This window comes from Seriola aureovittata, chromosome 16 (assembly GCF_021018895.1).
Source record: "Seriola aureovittata isolate HTS-2021-v1 ecotype China chromosome 16, ASM2101889v1, whole genome shotgun sequence".
Lineage (NCBI taxonomy): Eukaryota > Metazoa > Chordata > Actinopteri > Carangiformes > Carangidae > Seriola > Seriola aureovittata.
Window position 1 is genome coordinate 3,923,892 of NC_079379.1, and position 19,074 is coordinate 3,942,965.

Sequence of the window (19,074 nt, forward strand, 5' to 3'; positions counted from 1 at the left end):
GACAGACACAAAGCCGGGTGCAAAAAAATCTCTTAGTAAGTATTTTGAATTCAGTATATGTTCTAAATTGTTGTGTTTAAATATGTAATGAAAAAAAGAAGCGATGTCCAGCATCATCCGCACGTTGAAACGACAATGATTTCAGACACAGGACTGACACCGGATGGAGGGATCATTACTTTCAGCAGGTGGCTGGTAAAGTTCAGGCTGAAGCCTCTTACCGTCTTTGAGGTCTGGCTGGCTGAGGTGCAGGTCCTGGCAGGTGCGGGCGGGGCTCTCCTTGGTGCCCAGAGGGAAGCGCATGGTCTCGATCTCCTGTCGGAGGGAGTTGAGAGAGCCGAAGATCTCCTCCATGCCTTCGCTGCCCATCAGGAACTCGGTGCCAGCGGCGTCAGATGCGGGCATGTCGGGGTCGGACTCGGGGAGCAGCTGGCTGGCGTCGATGGAGCGCTTGGACTTGGGACTCCTCTGGATGGGCAGGGGCTGAATGACCTCACCTGGGGGGCCCTGGGAGGCACGTTTACATTTCAATCAGTCAACTCACAAATGATAAATCCTACTTTTCCTGTAGTTTTCACAGAGAGAGGTGAAGTACTTACAGGAGGTCCAGGAGGTCCCTGTACTCCCTTTTCTCCCTTTGGACCGGCTCCTCCCTAAACACAGCAGGAAGAGCATCGATTTGAGAAGCATGACAGCAGTAAATCACTTTTAATGAACGATGTCACTTATATTGTGGAACACATTTGTAAAGTATACTCACACTAGCACCCTTAGCTCCCTTGATACCTTGAGGACCCTGGAAAAGACATCAGGCTTTAGTTTTTATGATGCTGATCAGCTTCAGTGTTTCACCACTGTAACTGTTAACAATGAAACTCAAGAACATTATGTGAACGGAGCCAAGAGGATGAAGACAGTGAGACGGGATGTTGATGAGATGAAAGAGAAGAATCACTCACAGGCAGACCAGGAGGACCAGCAGGGCCGATGGGTCCCGTGCCTCCAGACATTCCCTGTAACACACATGACGCATGACACATGACATGAACGCATCTCACACATTATATGAGTTGATGTGACAGAGGTCCGACTTACAGTCTCCCCTTTGGGTCCGGAGGATCCCTGAGGCCCAGGCAGACCTCGGTCTCCCTTCTCTCCCTGCTCTCCTGGGGGTCCAATGAGACCGATAAGACCTGGGTGTCCCTTCTCTCCCTTGGAACCGGGGTCTCCGCGCAGACCAGGCAAACCAGGAGGTCCCTGCAGGAGGAGAAGAAGAGGAAGGAGAGGAGAGGAGGAGGACAGGGAGGAGGTGATGAGGATTGAGTGATGCGGCAGTAGGAGGTGTTTGATCCAAACTAGCTACTTTACGACTTAACAACTGTACTGCTGTGGGTGTGTGGGTGAAAAGAAGAAGGTGTTGTGGTCTTACCAGGGGTCCAGGTGGTCCTTTCTGTCCGGCAGGTCCTGGAGATCCTTGCTCACCCTGAAACACAGACACACATTAGCAGGTGGCCATCCAACTAATGACCAATACAAAATACTAAGTGAAGTTAAATATTGGATTGTCTAGTTGCTGCATTGACAAATAATTCAAAGGCTTGACTGACCACTGATCCTGGGAGACCTCTGAGACCTTCTGTCCCTGGTTTCCCTGGTTGGCCCTGGGGGCCGACGGGGCCGGTTTTTCCTGGTGGGCCAACAGCACCTGGGTCTCCCTGTAAATGAGGATGGTGAGAAAACATCAAAGTGTTTTCATGGGTTATTCTATGCATGATGGGACAGTATAAGTTATCACAGTTGGCTAACAAAAGAACAACATTCTCACTTTGCTAATGTTTTAATGGAAATGATCATCACCAGGGACTTTGGTATTTTTACTGTGAATACAGTGAGTTTAGCAGAAGCACAAGGAGCTGAGAAATGCACTCAACAGCTGTAGACTCACCTTGGTTCCCTTCTCTCCCTGACGTCCCTCTGGTCCTCTTGTTCCAGCTGGACCCTGGAGAGTTAAACATGTAACAGCGCATTTACAAACACAAAATGAGTTATATTCTGTAACTTCAAATTCTATAATTTAATCACATCCGTAGTGAGACGGGTCACTAGATTATATCTGCACAACAAACACAGGAGGGAATCCAAACTGAATACAACATCCCTGTCTGCACTTCTTATTGGACGCCTGTGTAACTGCCGTACTGTTGAATCATTTGTACTTGTAAAATCAAATGTTTCTTCTCCTTTCAACTATCAGAGCAAACAATGAGGGCGACCTTACCCTCTTTCCTGGGGGGCCGGGAGGTCCGTTCTCACCAGGAGGTCCGGGGGAGCCCTGTGACAGGAGGCAGAGAGAGGAGATTCAGGTGATTTTAGAGAGACATTTTATAAACCTTCATTCACATGTCTGCTTTATTGCATGTTTTGACTTACAGACTCTCCCGCTTCACCATCTTCTCCTCTCTCTCCCTTGGCGCCATCTTGACCCTGAAGTAAAGCAGATCAGGGTTGGTGGTTTTTCTTCTTCTTGTACAGTAAAGTAAAAATCTCAAGACACCACGTGTATGAAACAAGCTGAACCAAACTGCCGGCAGCCACAGAAAACATGATTTGAAACATTTGTAATCTAACAGAACATATTATTGACACGGTGTTTAAAAATACAGATACTCACTCTGGGTCCAACCTCACCAGGGGGACCAGGATCACCAGGGAAACCAACAGGACCCTGAAGGTGAGAAACAGAAGAATTTAGAGAGAAAATCCCTTGTTCATTCTGCTGTGGAGTCTAAAGTCATTGATCTGACTGCCGGTGTCAGTGGGTGTCATACGGGGTTTCCTTTGGGTCCGTCGTCTCCAGGTCGTCCTCGTCCTCCAGCGGGTCCAGCAGTTCCGGGTTGTCCGGCCTCTCCCTTCTCGCCGCGCTCTCCGCGAGGACCCTGGCGGCAGAAGCACCAAACTCTTTGTTAACTCATGGACGCTAATGACGAGTCAGTGAAGGGACAGTCTCCTCGTATCTCAACCCAAAATGTGTTCGGGTCAAACGCTCACCTTCTTTCCAGGCTCTCCCACAATTCCAGGTGGTCCAGACTCACCAGGCTCTCCCTGCGGCGCAGACAGTATTTCTTTTAGTCATCGGGACAATGAATTCAGTTCTTATTTCTCTGGACACCATCAAACATCACCACATCTAATTAATTAAAAATTTAATCTATTCTTGCACCTTCTCTCCAAGAGATCCAGGATTACCAATACCACCAGGAGGACCTTGAGGACCCTGAAAAACACATATAAAAACAATTCAGATGAAAATATTTAATCATTTACATGATCGATTAAATATTGTTTTTTTTTGTTTTGTTTTTTTTAAACACTCACATCAGCACCGTTGGGTCCAGCTGGGCCACGGGGTCCTGGAGGGCCTGGAGGACCCTGGAAAAATAAAGAGAGTTGTGTTTGTATCATCATTTATGAATAGATCATGATAAAGCGAGACACTGAAGCAGGCATCGTGGTAATCGTGTGTGTGTGTGTGTGTGTGTGTGTGTGTGTGTGTGTGTGAGAAACTCACCAGAGGTCCAACGTCTCCCGTCTCTCCCTTCTCACCTGGTGGTCCTGGCAGTCCCTGCAGGAGAAAGGTGACAGTTACACAAACGCCAGTTGTACATAATTTTTGTTCATGAAACAAGTGTTGTGGCTGTTTGGGGTCTTTACCTGCAGTCCGATGGGTCCTGGGGCTCCTGGGAATCCTCTGGATCCCTCGTCACCTTTAGCTCCAAAAGGCCCCTGCTGACCCCTCGGGCCAAGCTCTCCATCAGCTCCCTGCACCACAGAGGAAGATGGACGGATATATTCATGCGATTAACTTTTCCACTTGGTTAAGCCCTTTATCGTGTGTGCATCTCCTGTATATACAATCAGGAACAAGCAAAACCAACTGGCACTGCAAACTGTCAGATGTCTGTTGCAAAGAGTTACAGTTTGAACTTACAGCAGGACCTGGCTGACCCACGGGACCCATTGGCCCAGGTGGACCCGGCGGACCCTACCAACAAACAAAAAAACAATGAGCAAGACGAAACAGCAGCCGCACGATAAACAGAGAAACAGCATCATCATTCAATATTCATTCACTAATTGAATTCTGCAATAGATATAAATCTCAGGTCACTCACATGCTCTCCTTTCCCTCCTTTGGCGCCCTTCTGACCATGCTCCCCAACCTCACCCTGAAAAGACAAGGACACGTCACGTTACAGCAAAGTGCTGATATGAATGATCATCACCCCTGATGAGAGCCACATCGGACCTTATGACACATTACTCTGGACGATTAATAAAGTAACTAAGGTGGTTTTTACAAGGAGGTGTTGGTGTGAAGACTGTTACTTAGGGTTACTGGCCTTGTCTCCGTCCTCTCCGGGTACTCCAGGTGATCCGGCAGGGCCAGGCAGACCCACGGGACCCTGCACTCCATCACGGCCTGCCGGGCCAATAGGGCCTTTCTCGCCCTTAACAGGAGAAAAGGAGCAAAGTGGAAAATCAATAGTCGATCATTTTTCTTTGGCTGGACGGACGATGTTCAAGAGTCAAGTGCACTACTGCACACAGGAGAAAAATGTCCAGAATACTCACAGGGACTCCCTTCTCCCCAGCGTTTCCAGGAGGCCCCTGGGGGCCCGGTCTGCCAGGAGGTCCAACAGGTCCAGCAGTACCAGCTTGTCCCCTCTCACCAGGAGACCCCTAGAAAGGTACAATATCATGAAGACCGCACCAGATACAGCACTGAGATACAAATACAAACGATGCTGATGCTGAAGTAAGTCACATCCTCTGCTGACAGACTATAGAGCTTCTACAGCTAGATATTACTGGTGTTGTTTTTGCTCCATTAGTTGGCGTTACAGTGTGATGGAAATGATCTTTTCACATGGTTTGAGACGTACAGCAGGTCCGGGAGGTCCAGCAGGTCCTTCACTTCCCTTCAGTCCTCCACCTCCCTGGGAAAGAAGACAAAAAGGGATGAATCCATAATTTTTCAGCTCAGTTACACACTTTTATCCAAAGTGCCAGTCAATCTACACAGTATACTGTGTCTCTTGGTCAGACTCACAGGGGTTCCAGGCAGTCCTCTCTCTCCGGGGAAGCCTCTCAGTCCAGGGGGCCCGTCCTTACCAGGGCCTCCTGGGGGTCCAGGGTCTCCCTTGGTGCCCTCCTTCCCTGAGGGACCAGAAAGTCCCTGCTCTCCAGGTGGACCTGGGGGTCCGGGGTGGCCGCGCTCGCCCATGGGGCCGGTCTCTCCTGATGGGCCCTGGGAGGATGGAGAAAAAGATGGAGATAGAGAGAGCAGAGAGGGGAAGAGGAAAGAGGAAGTAAAAGGAGGGTTTCCAGAAAAGAAAAAAACAAACAAAAGGAAAAGAAGACAAGTTGTGTTGTTATGAAAACTGATGTGTTTTATTGTATTGGTACTGACAAAATGATGCACCATGATGAGAAGACTCACCTGAGGTCCAACAACTCCGGGAGGCCCAGGTGGACCCATTTTACCTTGGAAACCCTGCAGGAGATAAACTCAGTTACCAGATAATCTACAACATATTGAAACTCTATATAATTGTTGAGATGCATCATAATCCATGTGATCCACGTCTCATCATTAGAACAACTCAGCTTTTTTCTTGGATGTTTCGCCCTTTAATGATTCAACACATAACAGGAAGTAATGGGGTCACACCTGTTCTCCAGCATGTCAGCGGGAGAGGGAACTATGTAGAAATATTCCAGTGCACATCAGGAGTAACAGCAGCAACCTCAACATATCACTTCACCACTCCTTCATTTGTAATAATTCTGTATTGTAGCTCCCTGGTGTTCGCTCATCACATGATCTGTGACGACTGAACACCTTTAATGTGACTGTGTAGTTATGTCAGTGCCTGGATCAGATACTGCATCTGAAGAAAAGCTTATATGGCACATAACTAACTGCACCTGATGTCGCTTTGAATCCAACCCACTTTCAAAGGGCGTCAACAAATAATTTACAGTTTCAAAATCAACAGAAAATGATGCAAAAACATAAATCATTTATCAAATTCCACAGTGTGAAAGAAGGAAATATCAATAACAAACTAATCATTGACTTTTTGAATTCTATCAGGTCTATTTTCAGGTGACTGACTGGATAATCAATCAAAAATTTAAAAAAGAAATCTAACTTACAACTTCTCCTCTCTGCCCGGGGTGTCCAGGCAGTCCGTCCTTTCCTGGTGGTCCCTGTCAGGAAACATCAAGTACGTATCAAATATGAATCAAATCTCCACCTTACGAGAGATTTTCCAAACAAGCAAGAGGGAACAGCGAACACATGTTGGAACAATGTGCTATAACACTCCTGTGAACGGCCGAGAGATATCACCTTGAACATCAATCGAACCTACAATCAGTCTTTAACAAACTGGTATCAAAACATTTTCTTACAGGAGGTCCCTTTGGTCCGGGGAAACCGTTGGCTCCCTGAGGCCCGGGCAATCCCTGGTGAGACAACAACATATGATACAATAAGAACATATAACAATATCAAACGCAGCCTTTCAGTGTCTTATTAAAGCCTTAGAATATGAGGCACAGTTTTGAATGTAAGCTGTGACCAAGTGCCAGCGAGCTTTCCTGTAATGAAAATGAAGCGCTTACCCTCTCTCCAAGAGGACCAGGAGGGCCATCGCTGCCCGAAGTTCCCTAACAGGAAACAATATAAAAACAACACAGTTAATAAACAGAAGAAGTAGATAGTCTTCACCTCAACTCTGAGCCAGATTACTCTGAGGCAAAGATCTAAAAAAAATATGTAAATGAATAAAAGGAATCAGGTGGTGTCCAGTTCTTTGGGCAAAGACGGCAAAGAACAGTTCTCACTGAAATATCATCATAGTTTCAAATTTGAATTGTCAGATTGTTTAGGTGATTGAATTTAAAAAAGCAAACTATCCAAGTGTGGGTTCCATGAAGAGGCAGTAAGTACAATATATAATGATTATGATGTAGGCAATGACTAACCATTAATAATGACCACATGATCATCATCAACAGCAATAATCAACATCACAAAGGGACTCGCCAAGCGCTTATATGGACACAAATAAATTTACTGTGCAGACAAACCTTTGCTCCTGGTTTCCCAGTTGCGCCCCTCGGTCCTCTCTGTCCTCTGGGGCCCTGATGGTCACAGACAGTAAGTCTTCATCAGTCAAACGCAATGCAAATGTGATGCTGTGTGTAACTACACTGATAGCCAATGAGTTTTAAATGAACTGAATCATATACATGACTAACCATTAATAATGTTAATAATCAGAGCTTGAAGAGTAACATAACACCCTCTTGTTTTAGCTTTCATTTATCAACTTGCTTGCAGCAGAGCACATTTTGACATGCTGGGTGTCATCAGAGGTGAAACAGGCTTGAAGTCTTTGAACAGACCGATGTTAAGTTACTCTTCAATAGCGTGAGAAAACAAACAGCTTGACTGGAAGAAAGAGCATCCTCCTCTGAGCAGAGAGGCTTTGACAGATCGACTGAAAGAATGAATGACTGAATGTGAAACGGTACCGTTGGTCCTCTCTGTCCTCTTGGTCCTGCTTTGCCGCTGAGACCCTGGAAGAAAACAGTTACAGACTCGATCAGACAGAGGAAAACTGGACATCATAACTTTATCTGGAGCATCCATTAGTCTAGATTATCTCTGCATAGATATACAGTGAGACGAACAGCTGAGCCTAAATCCCCCACAGAGCCATCCACTTACTCTTGTTCCTTTCTCGCCGTTTGAACCAGGGAATCCTGGGAATCCAAGAGATCCCTAAAAAACAAATGAACATCTCAACATCAGTTCTGCTTCTCACCAAAGAAGAATTCATCCTGGATGAATAAATGAGTGGATGACAGATGCTGTATGAGTCTTCCTCTCACCTTGGGTCCTTGTCTTCCAGGATATCCAGGAAGTCCAGGTACGCCAAGTTTACCCTGGAATCACACAATGACATCATTAATCAATCGTGTTTAAAGGTTACTAACCTGTTCACAACAAACTGTATTACAACCTTAGCAATAATGATTGTTTGAATTCAGAATATATGCTATCATATGAAGGGTAAATAAGAGGCAGCTGATACTGTGCTGCATTCACATTAACATGCAGTAAAATCAATGACAAAATATCTTACAGAAACTCAAATTATAGTGAAGGCAGATACTTGTAGTATTTAGTAGTTGTAAGATACTGTAAATTCCATTTTCCATCCATGACATCTGTTCAACTCAGGTGCACATACAACCACAAGAGGGCAGCACAATGCCATTTCTTCCTCTAATGTATTATCAAAATGATGATTTAATTTGAAGAAAATGGGAAATATCTTTCAATTTCAAATATAATAATGGAAATATAAGAGCCAAAGCAGGATATGATGTTCCTGATGATATCAGTATCCTCATCATGTTATTAAGAACCAGTCACGTAATCTCGTCCTCACTGAACGGGTCGTACCTTCTCTCCAACAAGTCCAAGTGGTCCGAGCTCACCAGGGGGTCCGACGCGACCCTTTGGCCCCTCTGGACCGTCCTCTCCTCTGGGCCCTGGTACTCCAATCTCACCCTGTCAGCACGAGACGAATGAAAAACCATCAGAATTAATGAATATATGGAGAGGAATAACTCAGAAAGTACAGCAAGGATATAAAATGAAGATGAATAAGTTAATCGGTCAGTTCAGCCGTTCATCCATCCATTCATCAATACGTCAACAAACCAATCAACCAGCCAGTTACTGCATCAATCCTTCTTACCCTCTCTCCCTTGGAACCAAAATCTCCTTTAATTCCAGGGAAACCATCTTCTCCCTAGAAACAAGCAAAACAAATATACATATGAAGCAAACGGACCTGAACATGTCCTGTCTTTTATTTAACATTTTGCTTTTGTGCATCAACTAAAAGTGTAACTATCAGCTCAGTTTACCAGAGCAACTGTCATTTAAGAGACAGTATTTATCACGTGATTCATGTGTATTTTGAAATATTACTTTGCCACTCACCTTCTCTCCCTTGTGGCCCTTCAGACCACGGATTCCTTGAGCTCCCTGCAGTCAAAGCATTAAATAATCAGAACAATGACATGATAAGGGATATTTAAGTCTCATGTTGGTTCAGTTTATTTGCAGATGCAATACAAAACCTGTCCCAAAAAAGCCTCACAATCAAAAACCCTGTTTACTGGTTTATAAAAGCCACCTGAAAGATGAAGTGTACTGACCTTGATGCCACGAGGGCCAGGATAGCCAATAGCTCCCTGGGGACCGTTGGGACCCTGAAGAAGGTCAAAGAAAGAAAGATGAGTTCCCAACACAATAAAATACCTTCAACTCAATATGTTGGGTGTCATTCTTACATGGACAACTGCAACTATAAAGACATATTGAAAGTAACTGCACCAACGTTTTACTGTAAATGTGCATTTGAATCTAATTATTTCAGTGTAATATGTTGTTTATGTTTTTCCTGCTATGGGTCATATTTCATTGGTGAATTGACTTTGTTAGATGGAAGGGACGTGAACGTGGTGACTGACACCCACCTGGTTTCCTTTGGTGCCAGTAGGCCCCTCCTTTCCTGGGTGGCCCTGAGAAGAAAGACAGAAAGCTCATCAGGTGTTGGTGGATTCAACTTAGTTCAGTTGTGATGATAAAGAAAAAGGAAGAGACAAACGTACAGGAGGGCCGTCAGCACCAGGCATTCCTGGCAGACCTGGTTTTCCTGTGGGACCCTGATGGAAAAGAAGACATGGTGTTCACGAGTGAAATAAATCAGTGGATATAAAACCCCACAAACAGTCTTTATTTCAAATGTCTCATAACTGGATGAAATATTGATGCTATTTAGGTTGTGTTTGTTAGGAAGATCCTAAATCTGATTGCATCCATCTTGTTTTTCCAGAGCTAGATGCATGTGTCTGTAGCTTGTACCCCGGTCCAGAGGGCAGTGCTATTGCTCCTGAACCTGTTTGGTAACTTCTATAAAACACCAGGAAACGAAGAACTTGTGCTAAAAATGGTTTAGTTACCAGGCCGACAGGTACCAACCACATGGATGTCTCACAGGGCTGAACTATGAGAAACACACTCAGGCCTGATTCTCCCTCACTCATATAGATCAACAAGTACTTGCACTTGAATGACCAAGAGTGCTTTCTCTCTGTCGCTTCATGTGACAGAGAGAAGGATGCATAATTTCAGTGTCATCTCAGTCGTACTTCAGCTGCCATTATCTCAGGGGGCGGGTGGGTTGATCAGTGAGACATACAGTATACTGTCATTAGTTGCATTTTTTAAAACCTTTGGACAGAGCCAGGTTAGCCCTTTCCAGTCTTTAAGCTAAGCTAAGTATATCGGCTGTAAGTATATTGCTCCAAATGTCAAACTATTGCTTTAAAAATCTTCAAGGGAGACAGACACAAAGAGTAATCATCAAGCAGAAGCCCTCCTCATCCCTTTATTTATTTAAATCCAAAATAAGACGTTATGTTACATCTAATCTAATCGAATATTTTGATTAAAACTGCGTCTGCAATCTCCCCAGATCTCCTCAAAGAGCCACATCTGCCTGAACAGATGTTTTCTCGTTTATGTCTCCGTGAATGAAGAGGGTTTAACAAGTGAAATCAATAAGTTCATCAAGGTCATCTTTATCATATAACTGCTGCTTGAATATATTAAGTTAACCATGGGTTTCTTGTGGTTCTTCTATGACAGAATAACCTTATATATTTTTGGTGTCTTACTTTCTCTCCTGGGGGTCCAATGGCTCCCTGAGGTCCTGGCATTCCCTGCAAAAATAAATAGGTAAAACAACAAACACATGAGACATGAATGCACACACTTAATAATACAACTTCCTCTTGTTTTTTTGTGCATGTGTGTGCACGTCTTTGCTCTTTATCATACAATTACTTAGTGAAAGGGGGAATATCACAAGTATGTGATACTGGCCAACTGTCCTCTGTCTCACCTGAGTTCCTGGGGTTCCCTGCTGACCTGGAGGTCCTGGCTCTCCTTGGGGACCCTGAGACACACAGGGAGAATACGATAAGATAAAGTGATGACAAATGCAAAGACAGAAACAGTAGGACGAGAGAATCATATCTCAGAATTACTCATTGTATCATAACGACTACAGCTCTAATTATCTTCTGATTCAAAAGTACAAAGTTACATGACAACATGGTAGATAACTTATAGTGCCACTGACCAAGTTTCCTTTGGGACCTTGGTGCCCGTCATTTCCTCGTACACCCTGAGGAGAAGAGAAGATGCATGGAGAGGAAAATCAGAATCTCAATGATTTCAAACAATTCACACAGTTGCAAATATGAATAACTAACTCACTGAGATGAAGGCTTCTATCCAGATTACATTTTCATGACCGCAGTGGGAACTGACACTATCCTTGCTAGTGCCCTGGTCAAGGTCACTAACAGCACATAGTAGATTTTGGTGATGTTGTTAGAGTGTGTCTTTGGATCTGGATCAGACATTTAAATCCAGCTGCCGTCTGTTTACTGTTCTGTGATTTGCGTCTACAGAGGAAGCTGTGTGTGAAATCGAGTGATTGACTTGAGACAGCGTTGGTTGGGGGATGAAGACCACAAGTTGGACAATGAAAGAAATCAGTGTGTGAGCCGTCACATTAGCAGACCTCTGCATCCCGCTCCTCATCTCTGCTTGAGGTTAGATACATTAGTCGCTACTGGTGACTGACCTGTCAGCGGTTAAGCTGCACTGGTAAGTGTCAGGTTTTTACAAGGATGGAGAATATGTGGAATTAAAATGCTAAAACACTGTCTCTGGTTCTTCTGTGCCGAGGTTTGACCCTTTTTAAAAAGAAATCTGAGTCTGACAATGTGACAGGAGTGAAATGCTAAATCTGTGGAGCACTCTTTTAAAGGCAGAGCTCTACCACTTCAGCCAACAACTCCAGGACATATGTATATATAAAGTTGTGGACTTGGGCCATACTGGGTATCTTGGTATTGTTTTGAGCTGACTGTGGGAACATTACATGTTCATTTTTAGATTACTGCATATCCCCGTCTTTACATCAGGTCGCAGGGTGTTGTTTCGGGAGCTGCTGTGGGTGTTCAGTGGTCAGAGAGGGAAAAAACAGGGCTGCCAAAATAACAGCAGCACAATGGACTTTGAAATTGTTTTTACTCACAGGAGGTCCAGGGATTCCAGGAGGACCTTTGGGTCCGAGCAAACCACGAGGTCCCTAGAGACACACACACAGACACATTAGTAAAGAGACACACACGCATTTACTCAGAGATAAAGTACACACACACACACACACACACACACACACACACACACACACACACACACAGAGTCGTGAATGACATATTCAGACAGCCATACACACTGCATTCCAAAATAAATCATAATGTAGATGAACATTAACAGGAGGTCAAAGGTCAACAACAGCTAGAGCAGCGACATTAGCATCAGGTCAAACTGACAAATGAAACTAATACAGTTTTAATTAAATTTAAAATCAGTTGGTTTGTCATGGAAACACTCACTGGTTCACCTGGGAGACCCCTGGGTCCAACGTCTCCGTCGTCTCCCTGGAAACACACAGAAACAACACGTCAGGGACGGACAGAGGCTGATTATTAACAGATACAGAGTGACACAGTAACAGGTGTTTTTGAATAGTGCCTGCGATCATTTCAGATTCTTTTCTCCTATCTTCATACCCTCTCTCCGTCCTCTCCTTGGGATCCTGGGGGTCCCATCGGTCCTGTGTCACCCTGAGGAGATGAGAGAGTGGAGGAGTGACGGATCAGAAAATTCTTTAATTCTGCTTATGAACAGATATTCAAGTAGTAACATGGTTAAAGTCTGCTGACGCGTTCTGAACTGTCGCACTGTGTCAAGTGTAGGTGACATTGTGATTGTTTTGCTGTTGACTCACCCTGTGTCCTTTGTCACCGGGCAAACCAGGAAGACCATCAAAACCACGGTCACCCTGAGAGAGACACACAGACATGTGAGGTGTTATTACTGTATTGTAGGAGGTGGAAATGCATCACACGTGGAGTTGATGCATCAGTACTGTGTTTGAACTTTTGTTTTGTACATAGCAGTGGGTTTTTGGGACACCAGAGAAAGCAAGTGATGCTGAGGTGAACCAAGACCAAGAACGAGTAAAAGCTTTTATCATTTATCATTTCACAACCTCAGCATTTAAAAAATGTTTAAGTACAAAGCAACATATTTACTGCTGAAATCCCAGTTACAGAATGAATTGAGATGTCCATTAACTAATGGCACCAGAGAGAGGTTACCTTAGATCCAGACTCTCCTGGCATTCCCCTGGCACCATCAGCTCCAGCGCGGCCCTGTTAGGAGACAAGCAGAGGGACAGTCGTACCATTCGCCTAATACTCATGTTTTGTTATTGATGGGGCATGCTTGGCTTCTGGATTGGCAAAAACCCCAATTAAAGAAAGTAAATACGAGACACAGCGGCTGTTTTGTATACTCACTCTTCTTCCTGCTTTGCCTGGAGGTCCCATCAAACCCTGGGTTCCCCTGGGGCCCTGACAAATGAATTAGATGTCTGTGATAAATGCCTGTCATACTGCAGATCTACACTGAGCGCAGTTCAATAATAACATACACAATACTGTAAAGGTAAAAGGAGGGTTAATGACATGATTTGACATAAAAATGATTTCAACGATTTGGTTGTGAGGTCAGAGGTCAGTGTTTTTACCTGAGGACCGGGGTCTCCGCTCTCTCCCTTCAGACCATGACTTCCAGGATTTCCCTGAAACACACACAATCATCATCAACACCTCCAAAACTATTCATCCTGTCACCCCCCCTTAATGATGAGCAAGACACATGAGAGCTGTTTTGGCATTTGAGACTTCACAACAAGACTTCATACACAAACAAGCTTATAAAGAACCTATTATGGGATCAAAACCCTTGTCATGTGTCAAACTCTTATTGCATTGTGTAGAAGCAGCTGGATTGTAAAAGGGTCCAGATGACTGGTAACATACCAGGGGTCCGGGGCGTCCAGTGAATCCCATGGGTCCAGGAGGTCCTTTCAGAGCCATCTAGAGACAACAACACTTCATCATCAGTGATCATGGAGACAAATGGCTGCTTGTGATGTTGGTGATGTAGGAGGAAAAGGACAATCTCCTTTTCATACTCATGTCTTTAAAGATGTTGACAATCTCAGACAATGGTGAAGCCTCAAGGCTCGATACGGTCCTTGAAAGCAGATGAAGTGCGCAGTGTAAATGTTAAATAAGCGTGGGGACTGACCCTGGCCTGAGACAAGATGGCTGCTGCCTGGGCTTCCTGTGCAGAGACGACCGGACCCTTATCTCCTCCACTCTGACCAAAACGGAACTGCAAGAAGAAAAGAAAGAACAAAAAAGAAAGATAAAATCAATATAATTTATCAACAAAAAACACTAATGAAGTGCTTGAACTGATAAAGAAAAAAATCAAAACATGGTGTCAGGTTTATAGACTGGAGCTGTGGTCATCGACAAACCTTTAGCTTATTGGCAGTGGATGTGTTTGAGTGGTCAGAGCCAGCATCCAGCCATTGTAATGAACACACAAAACAATACAGACTAAGGAGGAAGGGCCTCTGTTACACCTTTAAAGCATCTGCAAAACAATTACCCATCTTGGCTCAGACATCACTCACATGCATGGCCATTCAAACATCCCTCTCTAACAAAAGGACCAAAAGGTAAGGGCGACTCACAGGCAGCATCACTGAGGTTCCAGGAGGTCCAGGGACTCCATCAGCTCCAGGCAGACCAGCTCTACCAGGAGGACCCTGAAGGATGGAGAGATGGAGCGGTGAGCTCGCAGGATCGAGCGGAAATGAAATGCGCTTCTGTGCATGTGCAATGACCTATACACACATTTTGTCTGTGTGCAGATTCAGCGCTAATGTCTCTACAAACCTACATTTCTTCAGAGAAAGTGAAACACTCACCCTCTCGCCAGGGTCGCCAGCAGAGCCAGGAGGTCCAGACGGGCCGGAGGGGCCGGAAAGACCCTGAAAGAGGCGGGGGGAAGAGTCTTGAGTTTGTTATTTTGTTGTTTGTTGAAGTGGTCATTTTCTAGGTCACTGTCAGGTGCAGTTTGATTGCGGTGTTGCATAGGAATATCCTACATATTACACTACAGAAATAATGTTAATGTAACAAACTTCCAACAAACAAGTTATTTTACTACTTAAATAATTCACAGGGTACTAACCCAGAGTGTATTTTATATTTAAAGGTGGGTGAGTAAAATTTCTTGAGGAAAGAAAACAACCATCATTTACTTACAGCAGGTCCCTCAGGTCCTGGAGGGCCTTCAATCAGCATACCCTGCAGAAAATAAGACACGTTAAAAATGTAAAGCAGGAGGACGAAACCCAACAAAAAGGAACATAGAAATCAGTACAAGTCATTACTCCATTAATCTCCTGTGATTTTGTGCGATAAAGTTTGTTTGTTCGTACTGTACCTTAAATAGAACAACTTATTAACTACAAACACGTACTTGAATTGTACTGGAAAGATCTGCCCCTTTCAGCGGCTGCATTTAAGGTCAAATAAAGTATTTGAGTAACTTAGGAATGAAACATGCACTGATGAGAATAATCATTTTAGATGATGTTCAGCCTCTGAGCGGGTCAAGAGGACAAGATGCTGAGATTCGTCATTAGTAGCTTGTGGGATAAAGTGTCCGTGGGAAGCGTTTCCTCTCCGTGACAGAGTAAACCTGTTTAAATACCCGACTCATGTAAAACTGCTTAAAGACAATTAGTGACTCACAGGCTCCAGGACGGCAGGTTCTCCTTTCTCTCCTTTCAGGCCTCTGACGGCGGCCTGAGGAAAACACACATGTAGCCAACAACACAGCGCAGTCAGTACAGAGGTACTTTACACTTACACACTCACAGAAAGCGAATGGCAGATAATGGTGTTTTGGCTTTATGCGCTGAGACAACAGGAAGACGCACACTTACAGAAACACATTCATTTACCACACGATGTTAAACACTATTGTTCCGACGTAGAAAACAGATAATACAACGAAAACCTGTTTGACTTGCGGTAAAGACATAAAGCTTTTCGTCCAAATACCGATGATTTAATGGTTCTCCAAACTGTGGCTCCATTACTTGCAGAACTGTTAACGGAGAATCGCCTGGGCTCAGCGGCTCTAAGTGAAGCCATACACTGAGAGACATGGCATCCAAAACAAAAGACGCAGCAAGCAGCCACTTGCTCTTTGCGCTTTGAAATGCCTCTGTATGCAGTGTATGCAAAGTTAAAGTTATTGCTAGTGTTTATTAGGATCCCAAATAGCTTCTACCACGGTAATAGCTATTCTCCCAGGGCTCCTGTGGCGCTCACTATACAGCGTATAGAGTAAAACCCATTTCAACCACGATGAGGGGACTAGGTCTTCATGCATTCAAACTCAGGTTTCTCTGTGACTGATTGAGCTTTGCCCGGTATGAAAATAAATCTAGGAATAGACTTTACTTGCATGGCGGCCATTTTGAATTTACTTAGATGACACTGTGGGTAGGAAACTTAAACACTTGTTAACAACCAGTCCTTAAAATGAATACAAAGGTAGACTGAGGGTTTTATTTTTAAGGTCAAGTTTAAACAGGTTACCATGTGTGTTCAATTAGCCACTGTGGGTGAGAAGGGACTCCAAAAGAGGGCAAACTCAAACAAGTCATTTAAGAGGACATTGAATACAATTCGATAAAGACCAGGACTCAGAGTTGGTTGAAATCGATTTTGTTTCGTTTTTTGTTTTTTTTTTGCCCCTGAAGCAAAAACGACTTACGCCTCCCTCGTCTGTCACAGCGGACAGGGCGGGGCCCATGTTGGCATCGACCTCTCCGGTCTCCATTATCGGCTCATTGTAGTCCCTGTAGGAATAGTCGTATTCCTTCTCGTCCCCTGTCACATACTCCTCAGTGAAGACCTCCTCGCCCGCTCTGCCTGCCTTGGTGGCCTCTACCTCCTCTCCCACCAGTGTTGTCTCCACCTGGGGCTGGGTTGGGTTTATCAAAGCCGCAAATGGGATAGATGGAGGGGCACGAGAGGATGAATCAAGCAAAGGAGAGAAGAAGAAAAAGATGCGAGAGGAAGAAGGGACAGTGAAAGCAGGAGGGAGAGGTATGTATGATGGGGAAATGTCATTATAGGAAAGAGAAATACAGAATGAAACAACAGGGGGAGTGGAGGAGAGGGGCATATATAGAAAAAAGTGAGTCTTACCTTTTGCAAATAAACAGTGACATAGGGACAGAAAACAAATAGAGATCTGACAGACTGTCGGGACTCTATCAGTCCTTCACGCCTTAACTTCAGGCTTCAGGTTTATCCTGCGACCTAATATCTTCTGTTAATCATCTATTAAGCTTATAATAGTATGTGTTTCCATCAAAGCGTGTCATCATCAGCTTGTGTGTGATGACCTGAAACAAAATGATTTCTCCAAATTTGCCTAAATATATGATCTGACAAAGTTCCTAAACACACTGAACTGATACGAAACACTTTGTGGAAACAAGCTGCTGCTGTGTGCTGCGCTACGCAAAGCAGGAACTGTGTTATACAGTAGTCCATGTTACTTACCGTGGGGGTTTTCAAAACAAACATGAATCCAGTGGATTTATGCCGTACAGATGAACACATGTGAAACACTATCCCAACAAACTGTGAACAATAAGTCTACTTGTTCCTAAAATATACAGTACAGACTGGCTGACGTCTCTCTCTCCAGAACGGTGGCAGAAACATTCTTAGCATCAACATTGAAAACCAAAACAAAGTCATCAAAGTCAGCTTATACAGATCAAATGGTAATGATGACAATATGGATTATTGCCAGGATAAGTGAACTGTGAGAAACAAATCAGAACTGTGAGAAACTCATTCTCAATTTCTGAGTGTAGGGCTGCAACGTGAACCACAGCAACTACTGTATTCTCTAGTTCAGTTAGATTTTTCTCCCAAACAAGAATGCATTATATCCATCTCCTGTTGTTGCCGTGGTTAAATGTGCACATCAAATATTCCTATGTGAATCCCTTTTTCACAAGATTTTTTTGTTCTTATGACAAGACCTCAAACCGATCAACCCAAGAATCTCGCGATGAGAACAGAACGGGGATCTTGTTGTTAGGGAAAAGGGGAGCCACATAAAAATGTTTGATGATACAAGCAGATGAATGTGGTGCATTCTCTTTTGAGAGAGGTTTTCTCTTATGTCTTGTCACGTGGCATCGGTGCCAACAAAACAGTTGGTTAGAGAAGTGTAAAGAGAGCTATGGCTACTTGGTTAAACTATGAAGACTGGGCTCACCACCACATAGTATTACACCGTCTTCTCCCTTAGGTGATAGAAGTCTCTTGTATTGAGGTGATGATTTATTCTTGTTTTTCTATTCTTGAACTATTTATACTATAAATCTACATGGAGATTTGGCATTTAATTTACATACATGTTGTTCTCTATAAGGTTTATCTATCCTGTCCTCTTTGACTATTACATGTCCGTGATCTGTGTCACTGATCAGTGTGTACTTTTCTTTTTACCTGCACAGGGACCACTTCATGTCCAATCACCTCACCCTCTGGCAGTGGGTCCGTCTCCTCATAGTAATAATCAGTCTCTGTAGCGGTGTGGCCAGCCTCGGTATATTCAGTGCCTACATCCTGATTGGTCAAGTTGACAGGAATTGGGGAGCAGGGAGGAAGTAAGCAGATTTGATTGGAAGAGCGTGGTTAGTTCAAAGTCTGCTTGTAGGTAATGATGAGTTAAAAGAAGAAAATGGAACACATCATAAAACTGTGGTTGCCAGAGGCAAAGAAATGTTTAGTGGCAACTCACATTTTTAAAGTTGTAAAGATCCATTTTAGAAAAGAAACTTCAGGTAGTTTCAGAGTCTCAGTGACTATAAA

General features: G+C 44.0%; 1 protein-coding gene across 3 annotated transcripts in view; it reads right to left on the reverse strand.

The window, feature by feature from the left end:
- The window catches only part of col11a2 (collagen, type XI, alpha 2), a 47,601-nt gene that overhangs the window by 4,598 nt on the left and 23,929 nt on the right, over nt 1-19,074 (reverse strand). For all 3 annotated transcript variants that reach the window (XM_056399277.1, XM_056399276.1, XM_056399278.1), the window contains 55 exons: nt 18,709-18,828; nt 16,949-17,158; nt 15,916-15,969; nt 15,424-15,465; nt 15,084-15,146; nt 14,847-14,921; nt 14,393-14,479; nt 14,122-14,178; nt 13,827-13,880; nt 13,597-13,650; nt 13,396-13,449; nt 13,023-13,076; nt 12,805-12,858; nt 12,628-12,672; nt 12,264-12,317; nt 11,298-11,342; nt 11,058-11,111; nt 10,831-10,875; nt 9,763-9,816; nt 9,628-9,672; nt 9,307-9,360; nt 9,089-9,133; nt 8,841-8,894; nt 8,543-8,650; nt 7,966-8,019; nt 7,802-7,855; nt 7,606-7,650; nt 7,159-7,212; nt 6,691-6,735; nt 6,478-6,531; nt 6,220-6,273; nt 5,501-5,554; nt 5,111-5,308; nt 4,944-4,997; nt 4,633-4,740; nt 4,401-4,508; nt 4,173-4,226; nt 3,989-4,042; nt 3,712-3,819; nt 3,569-3,622; nt 3,376-3,429; nt 3,221-3,274; nt 3,049-3,102; nt 2,829-2,936; nt 2,672-2,725; nt 2,431-2,484; nt 2,279-2,332; nt 1,946-1,999; nt 1,608-1,715; nt 1,430-1,483; nt 1,096-1,257; nt 960-1,013; nt 761-796; nt 600-653; nt 222-507 (listed from right to left, as the gene is read on the reverse strand). In XM_056399277.1, the coding sequence (XP_056255252.1) occupies nt 222-507; nt 600-653; nt 761-796; nt 960-1,013; nt 1,096-1,257; nt 1,430-1,483; nt 1,608-1,715; nt 1,946-1,999; nt 2,279-2,332; nt 2,431-2,484; nt 2,672-2,725; nt 2,829-2,936; nt 3,049-3,102; nt 3,221-3,274; nt 3,376-3,429; nt 3,569-3,622; nt 3,712-3,819; nt 3,989-4,042; nt 4,173-4,226; nt 4,401-4,508; nt 4,633-4,740; nt 4,944-4,997; nt 5,111-5,308; nt 5,501-5,554; nt 6,220-6,273; nt 6,478-6,531; nt 6,691-6,735; nt 7,159-7,212; nt 7,606-7,650; nt 7,802-7,855; nt 7,966-8,019; nt 8,543-8,650; nt 8,841-8,894; nt 9,089-9,133; nt 9,307-9,360; nt 9,628-9,672; nt 9,763-9,816; nt 10,831-10,875; nt 11,058-11,111; nt 11,298-11,342; nt 12,264-12,317; nt 12,628-12,672; nt 12,805-12,858; nt 13,023-13,076; nt 13,396-13,449; nt 13,597-13,650; nt 13,827-13,880; nt 14,122-14,178; nt 14,393-14,479; nt 14,847-14,921; nt 15,084-15,146; nt 15,424-15,465; nt 15,916-15,969; nt 16,949-17,158; nt 18,709-18,828 (3,973 nt within the window). The remainder of the gene's footprint in view (nt 1-221; nt 508-599; nt 654-760; nt 797-959; nt 1,014-1,095; nt 1,258-1,429; nt 1,484-1,607; nt 1,716-1,945; nt 2,000-2,278; nt 2,333-2,430; nt 2,485-2,671; nt 2,726-2,828; nt 2,937-3,048; nt 3,103-3,220; nt 3,275-3,375; nt 3,430-3,568; nt 3,623-3,711; nt 3,820-3,988; nt 4,043-4,172; nt 4,227-4,400; nt 4,509-4,632; nt 4,741-4,943; nt 4,998-5,110; nt 5,309-5,500; nt 5,555-6,219; nt 6,274-6,477; nt 6,532-6,690; nt 6,736-7,158; nt 7,213-7,605; nt 7,651-7,801; nt 7,856-7,965; nt 8,020-8,542; nt 8,651-8,840; nt 8,895-9,088; nt 9,134-9,306; nt 9,361-9,627; nt 9,673-9,762; nt 9,817-10,830; nt 10,876-11,057; nt 11,112-11,297; nt 11,343-12,263; nt 12,318-12,627; nt 12,673-12,804; nt 12,859-13,022; nt 13,077-13,395; nt 13,450-13,596; nt 13,651-13,826; nt 13,881-14,121; nt 14,179-14,392; nt 14,480-14,846; nt 14,922-15,083; nt 15,147-15,423; nt 15,466-15,915; nt 15,970-16,948; nt 17,159-18,708; nt 18,829-19,074) is intronic.